Source organism: Mugil cephalus, chromosome 4 (genome assembly GCF_022458985.1).
Source record: "Mugil cephalus isolate CIBA_MC_2020 chromosome 4, CIBA_Mcephalus_1.1, whole genome shotgun sequence".
Taxonomy (NCBI): domain Eukaryota; kingdom Metazoa; phylum Chordata; class Actinopteri; order Mugiliformes; family Mugilidae; genus Mugil; species Mugil cephalus.
In genome coordinates, this window is record NC_061773.1 from 14,593,176 (window position 1) to 14,614,580 (window position 21,405).

General features: G+C 40.1%; 2 protein-coding genes across 4 annotated transcripts in view; one reads left to right on the forward strand and one right to left on the reverse strand.

The window, feature by feature from the left end:
• Nucleotides 1-945: 945 nt before the first annotated feature.
• nol8 (nucleolar protein 8) lies at nt 946-11,479 on the reverse strand. 2 transcript variants are annotated; one of them, XM_047584001.1, is made up of 18 exons: nt 11,394-11,479; nt 10,634-10,781; nt 10,106-10,168; nt 9,823-9,901; nt 9,186-9,333; nt 8,532-8,830; nt 8,169-8,425; nt 6,450-7,825; nt 6,087-6,266; nt 5,784-5,915; nt 4,830-4,923; nt 4,436-4,574; nt 4,254-4,337; nt 3,457-3,761; nt 3,234-3,381; nt 2,867-2,928; nt 2,593-2,675; nt 946-1,442 (listed from the first exon to the last, which is right to left on the reverse strand). In XM_047584001.1, the coding sequence occupies exons 2-18, from the start codon at nt 10,752-10,754 to the stop codon at nt 1,383-1,385; spliced, it is 3,630 nt and encodes a 1,209-aa protein (XP_047439957.1). In that variant the 5' UTR covers nt 10,755-10,781; nt 11,394-11,479; the 3' UTR covers nt 946-1,382. The 2 variants fall into 2 exon arrangements, with proteins under 2 accessions (XP_047439957.1, XP_047439956.1); XM_047584000.1 differs by having other exon boundaries at nt 3,234-3,384.
• A 409-nt stretch (nt 11,480-11,888) lies between these two features.
• LOC125006725 (centromere protein P) overlaps nt 11,889-21,405 on the forward strand; it is an 82,205-nt gene continuing 72,688 nt past the window's right edge. The window contains exons 1-6 of one of the 2 annotated variants that reach the window (XM_047583035.1): nt 11,889-11,946; nt 12,555-12,700; nt 12,783-12,937; nt 13,110-13,198; nt 14,089-14,177; nt 20,446-20,542. In XM_047583035.1, coding sequence (XP_047438991.1) covers nt 12,555-12,700; nt 12,783-12,937; nt 13,110-13,198; nt 14,089-14,177; nt 20,446-20,542 — 576 coding nt within the window. In that variant the 5' untranslated portion in view covers nt 11,889-11,946. Of the gene's footprint in view, nt 12,067-12,554; nt 12,701-12,782; nt 12,938-13,109; nt 13,199-14,088; nt 14,178-20,445; nt 20,543-21,405 lie in introns of both variants that reach the window. The other variant, XM_047583034.1, reaches the window with a different exon arrangement.

Sequence of the window (21,405 nt, forward strand, 5' to 3'; positions counted from 1 at the left end):
TCCTGTGTGTGAGCTGCCCCTAAAGGCGGCTCACACACAAGATAATATCTCGTGCATATATATATCAACGCAATACCGTCATATTATCTCGTGCGCACAGGATACTTTTTTATTTTCTCCCCCCATGGCCTTTTCAGGGCTCCATATCAACTAGATGTGTGGAGAAACGAGTCCAGTTGTTTTTGTTAATTGACTGACAATCTTCACAGACATTTCCACCCCAATAAAAATAATAAATAAAAATAAAAAACATTAATATGAGCCTCAGTGAGAGTGTTTATTAGTGCTAAAGTATCACATGAATTAAACTGCAGACATAAAGCTCTAATCGGTCTTAATCATGATGTTAACCATAAATTTGTGTATTTCACGTTGCCTCATTTAAAACCACCAAACATTATAAATCATTACCATAAGTGATTTCCTGCTTGCCTGCACAAGAGAAAACCCATGTTTAGAGTATACTAAAGGCTCAAGTGAAATTAAGCAACTTAAATTGTATTTATTTAACTTATTGATTTAGCCAGTACAACTAAGGTGTCGCATGAACACAAACCTACCTCATAAATAATGTTCATTTGTGTTAAGTTAATTGAACCCAATCATAATAAGTTAACTGAATGTGCTGTCAGTAAATCTAACATAATGTTGTTGTGGTTATGAAATACTTCAAAGCTACATGATATTAAGATAATTAAGATAATTAAGTTAGATCTACTTAATATGTGTTGTTCACATTAATAGTGTGTGGCTTGTCCTGTTTAAACAACACAGTTTTGTGTAACCGGTTGGCATAACTTTGTTAAATAAAATCAACATCTTATTTCTTGTGTGTTTCTTGAGTGTAGTAGTGCAATAATAAAAGTCACCAATGTCAGTTGTAATTTGAGCTTCCTATGCCTAATTAACTGGACACGGTAATTATTCCCAGAAACTGAAACCTTATTCTTATTGAAATAAAAAAAAAAAATTTATTTTACAAAGTGACAGCAAAGCTTCTCTTCAAACCAGCTGTCACGAGGAACAAAGTTCACAATGAGGCAAAGAGTCAACAGATTTTAAGTGTCTCCAGTGGCTCCTCAGAAAGATGAATGACAACTGTGGTATCAAAAGTGAACAAAAAAGTATGAAGAACCAAATCTGACAAGAAAACCACACCAGATGCTGTTTAAAGATGAAGTTCTGACCACAAAATATCTTCCAATAATAAGTATGAATTCTGATCTTAAACTTTCATTTGATATTTGTGTTTTCAGCAGCTATCTGCTATCAACTTCCTGACTGTTACCATCAGGAATCAGGCACTCAAGAGCAACAATCAGTCAGTCAGACGATTCTTGAAGTCCATGTGAGAGAGAGCTTCACTTTCTTTCCCATAATCTTCAGCTCTTCATGGAGGACGTCAGGCTCCTTCGAGCATATTTGTGTTTCTTTCGGTACTCCTGTGGACGCAGACAGACAAGTAGAAACATTTGGTCATAATTGGGTTTAGTGAGCAGAAAAATAGAACAATTCAATTGGCTGTTTTTGATCATGTGACTTCTGACCTGCTAAATATATGCAAATGTTTGAGGAAGACTTTATGTTGTCTGACAGTAAATAAACTCCACACTAAATGAACTCTACAAGAGGCCTCGATATCACATCAGACTAACTTAAATATGGCCCCTTCAAACACAGACACACACCATCCTGCCCTCATCACGTCTTCTTGATTACACATTCATGCCCAACCTCTGTCTTATCATCCAATTAGGAAGTCAATTGAGCCTATCAACGTGCTGGAAAAGCCCCAGCAGCAGCAACCACAAATAAATGAGTAGACATCCTGCCAGTGCTTAAGACGGGGAGCTAGAGGATGATGTCAGGCATTAATGAAGAGACCACACTCATGGAGGAGGCCTCGGAGAGCAATGCTGCGTTTACACTAGTGGTAACAGATCACAACAAGCTCCAATTAATTTTCAATAGAAGCTGGTGATATGGAGGCTTTGTGAGGCTTCAAGCTCCATGGCATCACACGGGATATGTTAAAAGGAGAAGTGCATCCCAACATGTTAGACTTTTTACAGGAAGTTAGATCAATTGACTTCAGCAGACACAGACAAATTAGTCACAGCTGCTACATTTACATTCATAGTATTTCTTCAACCTCAGTGAAGTCCTTCTGATTGGAGATTAAACAGCTTAACTCTTTAAATGAACAAGATATTTGTTTACATGCTACAAAGCGTCCATAACTCCAGACATTTTCAACACGTATAAAGCGGTTCTACTGTAGTGGAGTGTTGATGATCTGAACACTTGCTTGAACAATTGTTTTACTACCTCCATGTTTCCGTCCCCATCACCTGATATTTTCCCCATATGAGGCAAACATTCACAGAAAACGTTCATTCATTCCAACCAGAGATAAACTACCCAATCATGTGTTTACAGGATTAGCACATTAGCACTTTCAACTACTAGTTCACTAGTAGTATTAGCAGTGGCTTTGGTTAGTCATGGAGTTCTAAACAACATTAGTTTTCCTAGAAGAGAGAAAAGACTGAGACACTGCTAATGACTGTGCTCCCGTAAACCCAAATGTACCTGTCTGAGCGCGCTCCTCCTTTCCTCCCACTCCTCCCTCTGCTCCTCCAGCTGAGACATGCGACAGAACAACCTGGGACCCTCTGAAGGAGGAAACAGAAGGTAGAGACCACACACAAAATGCTTCATCAACCTTTAACATACAGTTTTTTTTTCTCTGAAATGCCGGCTTCAGGCAAACATTTAATCATCTGCATCAATCATGATAATAAGAGGTTTCTGAACGTTTAAGCTCGGAGGTAAGAATTAAATCTATGTTTAATCATCATCTTACCTGTCAGTCTGTTGTCGTCAGGGAAGAAGAAGAATAGATCTGTTTTTGAAGGAGTCGCCTTCCTGAGAGCAACAACACATGAACACCACACATTTAGATAACACTGGATTTGAACCAAGGGGGAAACTAAAGAAAAAGTTTATGCCAGATTGACTAGATGTGCAAAAGTTCCCTATATACACAACCAAATTTCTTCTTTACATGTCAACAACAAAGTAAAACGTTGGTTCCTTAAATAGTTTTTTCCATTTAGTAGTTTCCCATGAATATGTTTTCCCAAATGTGCCAAAGAGAGACTGATTTTACCCTCTCAAATGTCAGGATGTGCTACTTTTCCTGGTCGTAAATGATTTAGATATTCACTCACTCTGTGGTTTCAACAGTGGCAACGCCTTGCTCCTCATCTCCCTCATCCTCCTCCTGATCGGCGTCCTCCTCCTCTGAGCTGCTGTCATGGAAACGTAGGTCTTGTTGCCATGACACCTTTGGTGCCTGGATGCTCTCCACCTTGTACTCTGCTGTTAAGAGACCGAAAGATGTAAACATGGAGAAAATGTTTCTGTCAGTCTGAGGTGGTAGATTTAACTTACCCGTCTCTCCACTTCCAATTTCTGTGTTGTCTCCAAAGAAAGAAAATTTAAATCCAGAGGAATCCTCTTGCTCTGTGCTGGCATTAGTCGAGAGGTCAGATGTCAGCGTGGTCTTCTCTTCTTCCTTCTCTTTTGCCTCTTCTTCCTCAACTTGGTCCCAGTTCATCTGCTCTCCACTTCCATTGATGTCATTCTTCGTCTGACCAAACACAGCCTTCAGGTCACCAGACACGTCGTAATAAATATCTTTAGAAACTTCAGGAATCTTCTGAGCCTCTTCCCTCTTCTTCCTCCTGGCTGACTTGCTGTGAACACAGATCACATGAAGGTTTTACTAGAGTACAGTCAGATGATACTTCAATGGTTTTCTGTGTGAATATTAAAGAGCAATAGTTTTTATTTCATGGATGGAGAAATATTAGGTCTGTTAATGAGTGGTGTACCACAAGGCTCAATCATGGGTCCCATTCTGTTTTCAAAATACTATACAAATGCTTTACAGGCCTTCTCACATTGTTTCACGCTGTACACTAGATGGAATACATTTTTGGCAATTAATTCAGAAATCACTATTTAAATAGAGTATTGCACAGACAAAACATTGTATAACATTGTCAAATTCAAAATTCAAATTGGAAAGTAAAACAGTGATGCAACAGATCCAGAATATATATTTTTTGTTGGACTTAATTCTCTCACAAAAAGAGTACAGATGGTGAAATTTTAAAGTCCTTTAATTAATATGCTCTCATCTTAGTCAGTCTTGGTGCAGGTAAAATCAGTTACTGTGCTTGTACCTTTCTTTTTTTGCGTCATCTGTTTTAGTCTCAAACACAGCGTGTTCCTCTTTGCTGGGGTCGTAGTGCAGCGCTGACACATCTCTGAAAAAACAGAAACATCGATTAATTTCAACATTTTGTTCTTACTAAATATCACATGTTCGGAGGAGCCTGTGCTTCAGGCTGCATATGAGGCTGACCTGAACTTCTTGGCTTTGACAGGAGTCTTACTGCTGCAGGTTTGTTGGCTGGTGCCAAGAACGCTCTGAAGGATGGACAGGGTCTTCCTCTTCTCCTCCTCCAGAGCCTCGTCTCCCTCAACCAGGCTTTCTGGTACCTCTGAATCACAAGCAAATACCACAGCGTATAATACAAAGAACAACTCAAAACAAAATGCATCAAGCTGTGCAACTACCAAACTTGGTGTTGTGAGGAGTTGTTTAGAGAAGTGACATTTTATCTGTTTTATATTATTATTTTTGTAATTTTGAGAAAAACAACAACATGAATCCTTAAGTGAGGAAACCAACACTACCTTGACCTTTTTTTTTTTTTTTTTTTTTTTTACAAACTACATTGTGTCTGCAGCCTCACCTGTCACCTCCTCTTTGTCCCTGTCCTCCTCCAGGAAACGAGAGTCCATTCGGAAACGCTCATCTGTCCCGAAGCGAGACTGCAGCGCCATCAGCTGGACAGCAAACAAACAAACAAACAAACACCATCAGAGGCTGGCAACCAATTCACTGATGAAGTACCCGCCTCTTGCACACTGAGATAAGCTCCATCCCACTGTGACCCTCGACAGGATGAGTGGTTATACATAATGAATGAGTGAATGTTTACTGAACAGCCACATTATGATCACCTGCGTATTATGTTATTGGGTCTTTTTGTTGCCAAAGCTTGAAGTCTACAAGATCTCTGAAGGTCCTCTAACGTATGTGGAACCAAGATATGGTTGATATCGTTGATCCCTGGAGGGATTCACTTTCTGCATTCAGCCCATCCATTTGTACATACACAATGAGTGGCTACACTGACAAATGGGCAGACATTGTGTGAGGTACCCGTGGAGCACTTAGGGGAGAGGACTGGAAGCAGCGAATACAGAGATGAACCCTAATGACATGGGTGATCCTTTTAAACTTGTGGCCTCTTACTCAGGCTCCTGTTTCAAAAATGTAATACCCAGAATAAAAAGAGCATCTGTGCAGCCAAAGGGTTTATCTGTAATATTGCTGTGTCTTTGGGAAGTTAATTGTTTGTGTGTAGCAGCATTACCTGTACAGAGACTGATGGTAATAAAGTGAAGCACAGAAGCTTTAGAGAAGTTTTAGTAGAGGCCTGTTTATGTAAATAAATTGGCTGTTTTGGCACAATTTGAGGACAGTCACTATGCACAGCAACCCTCAGTACCTTATTAAAGGTTGGAATATTTCAGTTAAGCATTTATTTTATTTTTCTGTGCACACTTACTTATGTAACACATTATATACAGTGTGATTAAATAAGAACAGTTAAGAAATCCCATTTGGACACTTTTCTCACCTTCTGTCCTGCGGGACCCTCAAACTGAGGCCGGATGTCAAACCTGCTGCCGTCCTCCTCCTCCTCATCACCTTCCTCCTCCTCATCCTCACTGCCGCCAAACAGCTGAGGGCCCGAAGGTCTCAGACGCACCTGAAAACACACAGATGGTGAGTTGAAGTGCAGCTGATGAGGAAGTCAATTGCCACGATCAGTTAAAAATATATATAAGTCTGTAATGATTAAATATCTTAAACTCAGACATTTATATAAACGTAGAGGTAGAATCAGAGCAATCTGAACCTCAGACCAGTCTTCACTCACCTCCTCTTCTGTACTGGCTGCTGTTTTGTCACCCGTGTCCTCGTCCTCTGATTGGCTGTCCTGGAACAGGGTCTTCTTTGATGCAATGAGCTCTGACACTGTCTGCTGCTCATCTTCATCATCATCGTCGTCATCAGAACCAAAGACAATGTGTTTCCCAGCTCCTGCTGCCGGAGCATCCTAATGAACAGTATACATTATTATCTGTTATGGACCAGTTTTATGATTCTATGTAAAGGAACTGAAAGAAATTCCTTTCTCACAACAACATCTCCTTTTATTCTGGATCTGGTTAATTGTTTCCCAACATTTTGATAAGTGTGAATGTCTACTTTCTCATTCAAAGACAGTTTAGACACCCACCAGGTTGGACAGAGCTCCCTTAATGAGCTTCTTGTGTTCTTCAGCCTCTTTCTGTCTCTGCTGGACAGCAGCCAACCTCCTCATGTTGGCCTTCCTCTGCAGCTCCTCTTCCTCCTTAGCTCCAAGCACCACCTGGCGAGGAGCCTGCTGCTCTTCCTCCTCCTCTTCCTCGCTTGAGGAGGACTCACTGTCCAGATCTGATTGAGGGGCGTCTCGCCCCCGTCCTGAAGCTTTTGCTGTAGATTTAGATGCATTAACAGTCTGACGGGCCTTCGTCCTTAACTCCTCCTCCTCCTCCTCATCATCACTGCTAGAAGTAGAGCTACTCTCAGCTTCCTCTGGGTGAACTGAAACCATTTTCAAAACTTTAGCAGCAGACAAACTGTTCACAGCGTGACCCTTTTTCTCCTCCTCTTCTTCCTCTTCTTCTTCTTCTTCACTGTCATCTTCTTCACTGTCCTCCTCGTCTTCATCTTCTTCCTCACTGGACTCTGATTTCTTTTTACCATTTTCTTTGACTTTCAGTCCATTTACACACTTGCTATTTGTTGCTTTGTGGTTCACCTCTGGACCTTCAGAGTCCAGCTTTTGTTTTTTAACCTCACTTCTATCCTCCTCCTCTTCTTTTTTCAGTTTCTTCAGCCGCTCACCAGTTTGTGATTCCCCGTCCAGCAATTTCGTGCCCTGGAAGGCAGGCAGCGACACTGACGTCACACCTTTTCTTTTCTTCTTCTTCTTCTGTTCATCCTCGCTGCTGTCGTCCGCCATGATGGCGGCGAGGATATCCTCGGGCGTGGTCCCTTTCTTGGGGGCAGGTCGATCTGTGGGGCTAAGCTCAGCTTCCTCTTCGAGGCCACTGCCGAGGATGCTGGGAGCTGCAGTCCTGGAGGTCTGCTCAGCTATTTCAGCGAGCTTCTGTAGATCGGCCAGAGAGATCTCCAGATGGGTGACATTAGAAAACATGGCTTCATAATCTGAATCTGAACAGGAATCAGCTGAGTCTAACTCCTCGTCGCTGTCATCGTCATCATCTTCATCACTACTTGATTCTGAGGTGGAGGCTTTCACTACAGGGAGGACAGCTGTTTTCTTACTTTGCTTCTGTTTATTAGAATCCCCTTTCTGCGTTCCAGTAGAAGGTTTCCTTGAGGCGAGTTGTTCCTCAGTGTCTGTATCCTCCTCCTCCTCTTCCTCCTCCTCCTCCTCCTCCTCTTCTACATCTTTACTTTTCTTATTAATCTTTCTCTTTCCCTCTGTGTTGTTTCCTGAGGGGTGTTCTGCTGTTGGAGGAGTAATTTTCTCCTGAGGTTTAGGAGGAGGAGGTTTCCTGGACGCAAAGAGTTCATCTGTGTCCGCGGAGTCATAGTCTTCCTCGTCTTCATCACATGAAATCACAAAGAAAAACTTGATCACACAATCCTTCTCATACTGAAGCCTGGTCACTGGATGGGAATCATCCTCATCTATTATAATAACTATTCACTGTAACATTTTCTGCAATGTTTTATGAGAGGTTTCCGTTCGTACTTCATTATTTTATCAATATATGATCATTTAGGAACAGTTTGTCCAGAAATCTCAAATATTCTACCTCTATCAGGATTACCAAAGAGCCTTTTTCTGTTTCTTCCAAGCTCTCTGGAAGAAGAAAATTCCACTTCATAGACAAATTGCAATTCTTAGAAGAAGAGGAGTCCCTGCGTAAAACATGTCTCTTACCTTTGTGTCTAGATTTCTTGAAGTAGTCATGTCCGACCACTTCCAGGTTATCGTCCTCCTCCTCATCCTGTCGCAGTGAAGCATGGGAGGTCTGCTGGGCTGCCACCATTCTGCAGATTTCCTCGTCTGAGTCGACATCGCTGTCATTGAAATGTGCCCACTTCCTCTGAGCCGGTCTGCGGTTGGTTTGTAGTTCAAATCCATTGGTGACATGATGAGTCTCGGTGTGATTGACAGAGGCAACGGTCTGCTCGGATCTGAGAGGGAAGCAAATGATGAGGAGATAGACTTATATATTTGTCCAACAGAAATCTTCAGAGAAACACAGAAAATAGAAATGGTCAGAAACCCTCTGGCGCCTACCTGGTCCTCCCTGCTGCATTATGGGAGTTGACCACATCTGTGCGACTCTTCTTGGGTCTCGATGGCTCAAAGGGAGGGAACTCTCCCCGCCTCTTCTTGCTGATGTCATCGTCCCCTCCCTGTACCTCCCAGGTGAGCTGGGTGACGGGTGTGGACTGGTCTGTAGCATGTCGGTCCAGCTTGGAGATGTTGTGGCTGTATTTCGACGGGTCGTACTTCACGGTGCGGACTTTGCTGCCTTTCTGACACCTGAGCTGGAGGACGGGAAGGACTCGTCCGAATTTACTGACCACCCAGTCCTGGAACCAGAGCAGCCAGAAGATCATCAACATCTACAACCCTATGTTGTGTTGTATCATATATAAACACATGCATTCATAAGTCATATTTGTAAATGGGGAAAATATAAAGCCCCTAGGGACCACTGACACCAACCATTGATTCTAAAGGAATACATTTAGAAGACATCATTCTACATATAACAACAGATTTTTCTTGTTTAAATTCAGAAAACGGTTTAAGACTAAAAACAAAAAGAATCCCCACAATGCTGCAAACAGATTTGTGTCCCCACAAGTTTACTAACACAGTTTACTAACACAACCAGAACCATCTCATCTCTAGACCGAAGCAGGAAACAGAGAAGGACTGGACCTTGTGTCCTGGTATTTCGGTCCCCGGTACCGCGGCCTTCATGGTGAAGTTGTCCACCCCAGCTTTGGTGAAAGAGTCCAGAATCTTCTGTTTCTTGTCCTCAGCTGCAGGCTGCTGCTCTGCTGCCACCTCGCGCTCCTGAGCCAGTCTAAGACACAAACATCTCATCACATTTCCATCACCTACGTCTGTGTGGTCAGTTAGGACAGAGTTGTAGTTGCCACACTGGAACAGTTAAAAGTATCTATGAGCGGTGCAGAAGCTGTGAACTACAACCTCTGTCCAACTCCAACTCATCCTAAACTTACATTTTCAAAGCAAACATTGTGTAGCATCATCCTGAATGTGCTTGCTTTGTCAGAACTTTTTCTCATAAATTTTACCAGCAAAATCAAAGCCACAGATGAATCATCAACTACTTTATCAGTACTTCTATAACATTGAATATTTCCATGATGTGTCTTTGCATAAGCTACAGTATATTTATACAGGTTATTATATAATGGGCTTTTCAGTCTTGAGTTTCAGGCCTAATTAAAGGAAATTAAATTATTGTTTAACTATCACAGCTTTCTCTTGTCCAGAGTCATGTCTGTGTTGATATTACATTTTTACGGTGAGGTGAGCGTGGCTGTACCTGTGGAGGAAGCTCTCTTTGGCGGTTTCAATCTGCAGAGTTCCTCCTTTCCATTTGGATTTGTTAAGCACTGTCAAACCTGCAGAGGGAACACGCTGGTTTCAAACTGATGACACAACGCAAGCTCCGATGTCAGAGCGTAAATACAACATACAGCCATGTGTTGGCTCCCCTGAGCCTAGTCTGATGTTACCGGAAACAAACCAAATATGATTTGGACTGAAGGCCAAAAAAGAATCTGAATGAAAACGAGTTAAATAGAAAATGTGAGCAGTTCACTCACATTTCTTCAGGTCGACATCTGAAATATTGATGTTAATGTAGCCAAATGTTTTGTAAGGAACACCTGCAGGAGAAAAGCGAGAGTTAGAAGAAATAAGGAACATAAACAAAGAAAAATATAAGAAATGGAAGCACAATATCCAATAATAAAGCATAAAAACTTTTCAGTTCACCAGAGGACGATTATGGTGGTTACTCCATCAATGTGCATGTACTTTATATTCACACTTAGAGTTTCCATCATCAATTTTAGCCTTTCCTTCGTTTCTATGAAAAGCAACATCAGCTGTTGGAATCATATATTTTGTTCTATTTTTTGTGTAAATGCATGACACAAATGAAATAGTTATATGTAGATTTCTTGATGAAGTTTTGGGTTTATAGAGACTTCTGGTCTGGTTAATGTAGTAATTGTACAGTACAAATGGTCCAAAAATAAGAAAATGTTTTTTTTAGTTTTCCTCCAGCATAAATATTCTGCCAGTTAAAATAAACCGAACAAAGCATCACTGTGTTCTGGATTCCTCACCGTCCTCGTCCCTCCTGGTCCGGAGCTCTACATCTTCCACGTCTCCAAACTTTCCAAACCGATCCTTGAGATCCTTCTGAGTGACCGTGTGGCTCAACCCGCCGACGTACAGGCGCCGCATTGCTCTGGGTCCACGACAACACTATCACTGAAAGGAGAACAGACACAAATAACACACATCTTTCAACAAGAATTATTAGAACTCATTAGCCTACATATATTTATATAGGCTACACACATTTATTTCTATGTCTGAATATCTAGTTATTCTCAGAATAATGCAGTACATTTAATCAAAAACACAGCTTCCACAACTACAATAAGATGAGAGAACTTCTTCCTAAAGCACTGTCAACCAAGACAAACATTAAAAACCTTCGAGGTTAGAACTGATGACAGGGTGGTTGTTACTCAGTTTTAGCTATAGGAGGGTGGAAACCCAATGTAAGTCAGCAAGCTTATATTTAAAAAATAGATAGTATTATACTGTACTGGACTGACGGACTATGTTAAGAAAACAAACTGGGTCTGTATTTTAATGCTAATTAAATTAATGATTTGACATTTAATGGACTTTAACGTTTCCATCCAGCTGCTTCTAAAACCTCTTCAGAGAATCGTTGGAGGAAATAAAACAACGTTATACATAGTCTAATATAGCTCCTACTTCTAAACTGCTCGATTTAACAATGATCTAACATATATCAAAATTAAATTACAGACTAAATTTGTCCGGACAGAAAAGGCAACAAATGTTTACCTCACATGTATCCAGCCAGTGTTACCATGATCTCTGTCCGGGTCTGCATTCCCGTCGATATTTCCTTCCGCGCTTGTTTCTGCAGGGTCAAAAGGTTCCGCGGTGGGTTCAGTTAAAATCAGTTTAAATAACAGCAACATATAAAGCAATATATAATTAGAAAATTAGATGCCGGACCATTTACTTGTATGTCTACAACGCTTAATCAATAAATTATAATTTCTCTCTTGGTTTACTCAACAACGTAATAACGTCACATTACCTACATCTGCTAGTTCCTACCACCTCATGTATAAAGGGGGTTTCATAAAACTCATCCCAAGGAGCTTTCCTCAAACTGTATATTAGCGATACAAAAGCCCCATTGCGTACTTCAAAGACAATTTTAACTAGAATTTGTTGCATTTATATCGACAGACATAGGTTCTCCGTCTGAATATTCTTTACAGAAATAGCTGCTTCCACCCTCTCGATGCGTGAAAATGGTAGAGTCCAGAGGGCGCGAGGCTGCAAACTGTTTTGGTTGTCAGGGTAAAAAACGAAAATCATTCAGGTGAAGAGAAACCTTTAATTTTTCTAAAACATTTGGGCGACGCTCTTTTATATTTGTGGTGTTATTACTTTAAAATAATGTTTAGTTAAATAAGTTGGCAGAATAATGGAAATAAACACGGTAAGTTAACAAGTTTGACGTGACAGTTTGTCTTCGCCCAGCTTTATTTATTTATTTATTTATTTTTAAGTTAGAATTGCAGTAGCTAGCTTGCTAGATTTGACTGACTTAACCCAAACTAGCTTCTTTGACAGCACATTTCTGCAGTAATTTAGACTTCTGGCGATACTTTTACTACATGGGAAGTGCAGTTATATTCAATAATGCTAGAAAAACGCCCTCCAATAATAGCAAAACCTTATTAAAACTGGGAGGTCCTTTGCTCACTTTATTCTATTCACACCCTCAGCAAATGTTGCCCTTCTTTTATTTATTTTTTGCCTTTTTTAAGGTTATTATTTTGTGAAAGTTGGCTTTTCGCCTACCTACATTCCCTTTCTCTTCTCTATTAGTGTTTTTGTATTATGTTCTGGAGGCCTGAATTAAAAGCTTCAGGTGTTTTCAGCAGAATTATTATTATTTTTTAATCCCTTTTTGTCCATTTCAAGATGGAAGAGAAGATGAACGAGGAGAACACAGAGGAAGTGAAGGTGCTGGAGGCTCAGATGAAGTGTCTCCAGGCCGAGGTTGAAGCACTACAGTGTCAAAAGCAGGACATGTGCTTCCACTTCAGAGGACCAATGCAGGATGCCCTGTGAGTTTTTTTTAATTTTCATTCTTTATTTTTTAAATCCGCATCAAGAACATCTTAGAAGTGTAGTGGTTTGTCTCCACAGGGCGCACGTGTGTGGACAGAGGCAGGGCAGAGGGAAAGAGAGGGTGCTGTCCAGGCTGAAGGAAGAGGTGCAGAAGCTGGAGGAGGATCTGAAGAGGCAGACGCAGATGAATGGCATCACCCTGAACAGCTGCACGACAACGACTCTACAAAGCAGTAAGTTTATTACATCCATACCTGCTTGTAGGTGAACACAATTTAATATTGAAGATATTATAATCCATATAAAAATATCAGCTTTTCTGAACTTTTATGAGGGAGGAGCATGTTACATTTTAGTACAGAAACATAATATTTCATGTAATTGTTGTGGATGTGTGTTTGCTAGGTGACAGTAAGCTTGTCCAGCAGCTGTGTGTGTCCGGTCACGTCTCTGAACTGTTCTTCCAAGTGGAGTTCCAGCTGTCTGAGGTCAAGGTGCGTCTCTCTTTTTTTGTCAAATAATCTGAGATAAGCACTTCCTGACTTATCAGCCAGCTTCATCTTTGTTATGGAAACAATCTAAAATATCCAAAAAAAACATTCACAGACAAAGACAGTGTAAGCTAAAATTCCTGCGTTCAGGACCTTAGCAAAAACAGTCTTGATATATTTCAATGTATTAAGCTCGTCTGCTGTATAGCTGTGCTGTGCACATGCCTGTTGCTGGGTGTAGACCCATGTAAATGGAAGATAATCAAAGTTAACACTCTTGTAGCATGTCCTTCACAGAAGGGCTGTTTAGTCCAGCCAGCAGAGGGGGACAGAGAGCCATATTGATTGGTTGACTGATCAGGCATCAAGTGTGACATTTGTATTTTATCTGCTGGTTGGACATTAGTAAATAGTTCAAAATTCAAAACATTTTTGAAGAAACTTTACAAGTCAGACGGCAGACTAAGTGTTGTAAGTAACCTCAGTGGAAAAACAGTGTATTGTTCTATTGGGTACAACATAAACTTTTGAAAGTTTTGTCTGTTGTATTTTTATCATTTCTAGAAGTAAGTGAAAGTTCAACTATGCACTCTGAACTTATTATAGCTCAATCACTGCTACTCTTCATTTCCACAGTCAATTTATGCAAATTATCTCTGAGAGAAAGGAACAGTTTCGGTTTAACAAAGACATTGTTATTCATTTATGCTCTGCTTATTGTTTATTATTTAGATTTTGCACCTTATCGTATTTAAAATATTTGGAAAAAGTGTTGGCGTCCACTGCTTAAGTTAATTTGTTTTTTAAGAAATACTCAATGAAGTGTAGACTGTTTAATGATGAATAATGCAGCCTTCCAATAAATTATATGAAATAATGTGTTTGTTCTGCAGGAACATCAGAAATCTGAGAGAAAAATTAGTGATCTGAATGTGGTGCTGGACTCCACTGACTTACAGAACTTCAGCAATTTCGTGTCTCGGTAAGAGTTAACATCATGAGTTAATGTGAAATCAGTAACGTCTCTTTCTCCTGATGAAGGTCTGTAAGTAACAAGTCATAGATTTTATCACTAATGACCACTTTTTCCAATACTGCTTACCTTTTCCAGAGCGCTCAGCTTGTAGCGTATATTAAATTAAACCGTAACCTAAAGTTTGCTCTGAACAGCTACAGTTGAATGTATAGTGAAAAACCTTCCATCACAGACATGAGAAAGACATCTGTGATGTTGCATTTGGTTTTACACATTCAACGTGACAGAGATAAATAAAAGTCTAAAACGCTGTCTTGCTTTCCGGGTAAATCACTGCGGTCAGTTTGTTTTATTTACAGTTTCTGCTTGGCTCCGTAAATCATATTTAATATGAATATTGCTTTTACTGTTAGGATGAAGCTGTCTGTTTAGTTTACTTTAAGTGTTTATTAAAACTGTCCATTAGCACTCACTCGCACATCAGCCCATTTTCAATCTGCCTGCTTTTTACTCACAAACAACAAACATATCTCAAGATGGACATTTGGACTTCTCAAGCACAGATGTGTCTCATTACATTCAGAATGGTTGGATTCCATGTTGATGTGCTGGCATACTGGCACACCTACCTGTAAATGGAGCAGAGCCATTATTAATATTGGTTACACCTGTTCTTTTCCCGCTGTGACTGTATCTGAGCTGAGTCGGGTCTTATTAGGTTTGGAGCTTTAGTCACTCTTTAATTCCATACCAGGTGCTTTTTACACAGCAGAATAAAATGTTAATTGCTATCAAAGTCAGTGGGATGCAAATTATTTTTGCCTCAGAATCAACCTGGATTTTTAAACAGCCTTAAAGTAATGCTCGCCCTTGGCTTGGCGTCCTATTTCAGCCGCCCAGTGTTGGAAAAACAGTTTTCTTTCACTGTGGTCCGGTGAGATCATTGGTTTTAATTATTTATGTATTTTTCGGAACATTCCATATGTATAAAAACAGCTGAATAAGGGGCAGAGTTTGTCAGAAAAGTATTTTGTTTTATGATCTGTGAAGAAATTTCAGTCGTCCAGGTCAGGGTCCTAAAGAAAGTCAAGAATCAAAGACAACTGGACTAGTTGAGTTTTCTTGAAGAGGTTTCACCAAAGTAGATTCTTTGATTCTTAAATGGCTGGTGCAGGATTTTTTGTTTGGAACATTTCTGGGTGAAAACTCTCATGACTAGACTCTGTTAACAACCAGCTACTTACCAGCTAATCTGGATATTTTAGCTAAAATGCATGAACCTCTACTCACATTTACCTAGATTATTGTTGTTCTCTTTATCACACAAAGTACAGGAACTTAGTTTTCTGTGATGATGCTGACATGTAAGAAACTGTTCACATCCCAACCAATGGTGACAACTTGCATCAATGATATAAACGCAGTTTCTTAAATACTCCAGAGCTTTCTTTTGACAGTTCTTTATTGATATGCCTTACTGCAATTACATGAGCTCTTCTTCCATTATAATTCATTAAACAGATTATGTTAATTTAGCTGCTTCATTTGTCTACAATTAAATCATTTTAAACACACTCCAGGAGAAAATCCACAAATTGTTTCACTATGTTGGTACCTCTTAGAGTCTTAACTTGTGTCAGCTCTGATTATTAAAAAAAACAAACAAACAAAAAAAACAGTTCTGTTAATTTTTGGAGTGTTTTGTCATGCAACAAAGCCCCATTGGACCAAAGTGATGCTCCCTCTGTTGTGGAATATAAATTAAATGTGGGTGTGTTTATGTGCCCAGGTGCATATCCCCGTAGCCACAGTGGTCCAGAAAGCATCTGGTCTGTCAGTGGATCCGAAACACAGAGCAGAAGTCTGATTTGCTCTATATCTGAGGCCAAACCACATCTGGATTGTATGGCCCAGTCTGCAGAATCTGGCAAACAACAGATGGAAAAATACTGAAGATAATGATTCAACACACTGCTGCCTTGTCAGAGCCCGTGTGCGTTTGTGTGTGTGTGTGTGTGTAAGAGATGGAGAGCGAGAGAGTCAGTTTTACAGTCTAAATCAGCCTGATAATCTTTGTTAAAGCGATCTGGACTGAGCTGTTAAAGATAAATGCTGACACTAAGAGTTTTACTGGTTCTATTTATTCAGCAGACGTGTGTCGTATCCACACCTGTCCTCCTGTATCCCTGAAGAGCTTTCTTAACTGTGAGAGCGTGAAGGAACACAGTGCTGCTCCGTGGCCACCCATGGTTTGGCAGTGCACACGGTCCAATGTGGAGTTTTTCTGTTGTTACACATGCAACGCCAATGAAATAGTCTTGGAAGCATGAAAAGAGGCTTCGGGTCACAATTATTTGGTTAATGATATTAATGAATGACTCATTGCCAGACCTGTAGACAGCTATTACCAACAAGATGAAGTGTCTGGAGCATGTTTTGACATTAATGGTGTCCTCTCATACAGATCAAGATTCAGTTTTTAGTTTTGTTTTTAATACCTTCATGTGGTCATGTAACTGTGATTTACACTCTAGAAGCCTGTGTTAAACTTGAATTTGTTGTAGTTCTCTGTGATACCAAGTTGTGTTATTGCCTGTCACTTCCTCTATATCTATTTGTTTGCATAAGTAGAGAAAATTGAACGTTAAAGAACATTCAAAACCCTGATATTTCAGGGAATTTCATAAATCACTGTTAAGGCTGTGACAAGCTGATGGTCGGTTGTTTTTCGGTGTAAGACCATAGGTAAATGTCACATGTAGACGCACTTTGTCCCACACTGTTGGTACTAGTTGGAGCCTTGTTGCTGGCTTTCCTGCCTATTTAGCACATTGAGTTGGTGGAGAAACAAGTTGATTGAACAGATCACTCTGATTGGATGTTTGGTTAAGAGAACCAGGGCACGAGAGGAGAAACAGAAGTGACGAAAGCAATTGAGTTCAAATGGCACGGTGAAGCATTCATCTTTGTCTCATCTGAACATTCAAACCAACAAATGTGTTCATGACATGATCATCTAGATTGTATAAACTGTAGACCAGCTGATCAAATGATTCAGGAGAGGCCTGCTCTTCCCCAGTAACTCTTCCACAGTTTTCTCCTTGTGAATGACAAATACAGACTCCTGCTACCTGCTGGTATGAAGAGCTATTACCTTTCACACAGGTGTAGAACGCGTGCTAGCTGGCTGATGTGAGTAGTTTATTTTGGCGTGTTTTAGGCCCAGACACAGCCAGCGTCACAGCCGGTCTTGTATCCGTTTGGTGTTTCTGTTCCTTTATACTGCATATTATAACTAATCAGTCATCCTCATATGGACAACAATAGCCATGTAATGGCCGGGTACCTCTATGTAGCTTAAAACATGCTGTACACATGACCATATAAGATGACAATGTAGACATGAGATTATACTTACACAGTCTCAAGCAGTCCAGGGGTTAGGATGTGGAGGTCAGTAACATTTGTTGCATCTCTCTACCCGTGTTCCACTGCACCGTATATTACTGTATTTATGAATATAAATATAAGCGTCATTATAATTATGAAATTAACTTTTCTGCAGAAAAATATTAAATCGATTTAACACAGTAAAATACTTCAAATAGCACTTTTTTTAGTAGAAATTTTGCAGAATATACAAAGTGTCTCCTACTTTACTTTAAAGTCTGTAAAATTTGCACCCTTGCTTCTTCAAGTATCCACTTAATACATGTGTACACTTTATACTGGACCAAAATTGGCGTAATCTCCCAAAGCGTGATTGTAGACCATATCAGATGTTCAGTGAGCACAGAGGAAACCTAAACGTTCATTTGTGGATGTAAACACATTAGACTAGTGTCAAACATCAGATTGCAGGGAAAAAAAACACATGTGATTTGAACTTTAAAACATTGGCAAAAAGATGTAAAGGTGAAAATGGTCTAAATCTGCGTCTGTGATCACTGATTTTAAATGTCAGCACAATTAAAGATTTAAATGGCACTGACACTGTCTTAGTTGACAGGAAACAGCTACGAGCTGTAGTTTAACCACTAACGCATTTTGTCATCATTTTCCACACAGAAACTGCTTTTTAAAAATGAAGACCAACTTGGTGCTCATCAGTAGAACAGCTGAAAGCAACAGGCACTAAGTGATGTGGACACATTTCTGATGCATTGCGTTCAAAGGCTGACTGGATTATGTCAAACAATCTTACGAGTCTCTGCCATTGAAACGCGGCGCTCCTCTTGTCATGTCGGGCTCCAAGTTAACTGCTCTGTGAAGCGTTTTGACTCTCGGCTTTCAGATGATGAAACACTGATTCAGGCTTTTGGGCTGCTCAAGCGCAGTTTGTGTTTCACGGTCTAAGCCAGTCTGATAGTGTTGGTCCAAGCTGCGCTGAGGTCACAAGAGCAGCAGGAGATGTGTATCAGGCTAAATGGCAGATGTGTTTTCAAGACAGTTGTTGCTTGAAATACGTGGCAACTCCAGCGGCCCCGTACGTGTGCGCGCTTAATGGGAACGTGATCTGAAACTAATTTTGTGGGAAAGGATGCAACATGTGGTTATCTGGAGAACATGTTGTCATCAAAGTCAAAGGATAAATCCTCACTTAATCAGGCATGTAATGGTGAAATTTTATAGTGACAAGTGCGGAGGATGTGGCAGCTGTGTGTTCTCCTGTCGACTCATTAATCAACTTATTCCTTTAAAAGACGTGACGGACATTAAGTTTAATGTCAAGTTTAAGTTTAACTGTTCCTGGAAACCACAGCTCCTGTCTTCCCCGAGTTTGACATTGATAAATATGTTGACTGGTTATAGGTGATTATGAGGCAAAAGGTTCAGGATTGAACCCAATAATTTGGGAGTGTTTAAGTTGTTTCTTTCATCCTGTTGGTCTTAAAGGGATATTGATCGGGGTGTCTGTTTGAAATTCATAGTATTATTAGAAAGTATGACAAAAATGGACGCTCATGCCCAGGTGACTACTAATAGAATGGAATAAAATAGAGTAGAAAGAAAAAACTTTATTTGTCCAACAATGGGGGACAAATGGGGAAATTGCTCAAGAACTGCATGTTGACTGCCATTTGTTTATGGCACACACCAAAATGTTTTGTAGTATTCAAAACGGTTAAATATTCTATGTTGTTTGTATAATTTCAGCTTTTTCCACTGTTTGGTGTAAACAAGTTTTATTGCTTCTTTGGGATGATAAACCAAATGCCGCCCCTAAAACTTTCCAAATCCACACATCTCATTAGAGTTGCTACATGATAAAGTTGTTGCCTTGACAAACACACAGTTTAATTAGTTCCACACTGAAGGTTTAATCTATATCGTTCAGAGTTCTATGTTCTGTATCATATCATCATACGGGTCAGTCTGTCTCTCTCTGTCTTTTTGGTGCTCCTCCATTATATGGCAGGGTGCTGCAGTATTTCCATCAGCTCTGTGTGGAATAACAGTCATCTGGAAACTTAACCCGGCTGCCGTCTAGCCCTGGGCCCCCATGGAAAACTCTGGAAATCCTTTAACAGAATTTCTCAGGCTCACACAGACGGAGCAAACCAGACCAAAACAAAGAATTTTTGCAATTAATTTCTATCATTGTGATGTGTAACGTTCTGTATTTGAGAAAGCAAATTTATGTGACCTGTGTCTTCAATATTTTGGTGTGTGTGGTTCTTTTTGTGTCAACGGTAGTTGAAGACACAACAAAGTTACGCTTTTTGGACATTTGGACTTGTCAGTTCATTACGAGGTAATTAATAGTATCTGTAATGTTGGAATAATAAACATGTAACAAAATGCATTAAAACTGGCCTTTCTACGGTGAAGACTGCCGACCTTCGTTAACTGGAGTTTATTTTAAAATACTGCATAGATGGCATAATTTAATAACAACAACATGCTTACATAAAGTTTTGTTTATGATGTTGGGCGAAAAGCAGATTCTGGATTGTAACATTGTGCATCCAAAATAAATTGTCAGTAGTAGTGCTGAACACACCAGAGATTTTAGGCCATAATGGAGATCTGACAGTTCCTAGTGTGAATCTCTTTTGAAGTTATAAATGAACATTTACTCCAATATTGCCATCTGTGATTGAGACCAATAATACTAGCAGTGGACAGAAGAGAAACAAGCAACAGGTGGTAGAGACACACAACATAGGTCTTCAAATACAAGAAAACCATTGATACTGAAATTGTGTGTAACCATGTGGCCTCTGACTTGCTCAAACAAACTGTATTAATGATGTGTGCAATGTAATTTCAGGGTGGAGGAGAACAGGGATCTTCTGCTGTTCTTCAGGACTCTGAGGAGTTTCTCAAACAGATGTGAGGACCGTTGCAGAACCTTCCAGCACTTCCAAGTAAGTTAAGACAAATTGGACTTCAGTCCGACAGGCTGATTTTATAAAGGTGGAAAACTGACCCTGGATTTTTTTTGTCCTGGGCAACGCAACTGATGACACTACTTAGTATACCATTTTTTGGTGAAGCATCACGAGCCTAATGAGATCACCACAGCTTTCTTTGTTTATATATGAGTTCACAAACATAAGGGAACATTTTGGCTTGTTGCTTAATGATATCTTTGTATCGTTCGGGGCGATAGGCTTCAGTCCGTTCTGAATTCCTTCTCTGGGAAGACCAGATGGTCGGTCGGTCAGTCAGTCAGCCAGCATGAGGGCAGACAGACCTATTATTACTGCATCAGTTTGGATTTAATCTTTAACCTCTGCTGGGTTTCACCCTCATCCATCAGTGGAAGAGTTTTGTTGTTGTGTCCAACTAGGTCAAAGAGTGAACGTTCTGTGTTTCTCTTTGTGGCCCACAGTAGACTAGCTTCAGGTTTCAAACTGGCATTGTCTAACTCGCACAAGCTCTGGTTAAATCATGGAAACATTTACCTTGAACCGAAACTGAGCAGAAAGACACTGCAGCTGAAAGGCCAACTGGCTTAATGGATATAGTTGATTCGCTTTAAAGTGCGAGTCGCCTTTGTATGTGGTCTTTGTATGTGGTCTCTTGTCAACCATGATGATGCGTAAATGCCCCTTTAAACAGAGACTGATGTTTGTAAACTGCTCAGACTTGGTGTGATGAATAGAATAGAGAATAAAAGCTATTGCAGTAGGTGTGAATTACTATGGACATGCTAAACATCAATGTGTGACTTAACTGAAGAGGTAGCGGTGAAATATCGAATAGTACATTAAGCTGCAGAAGCAAT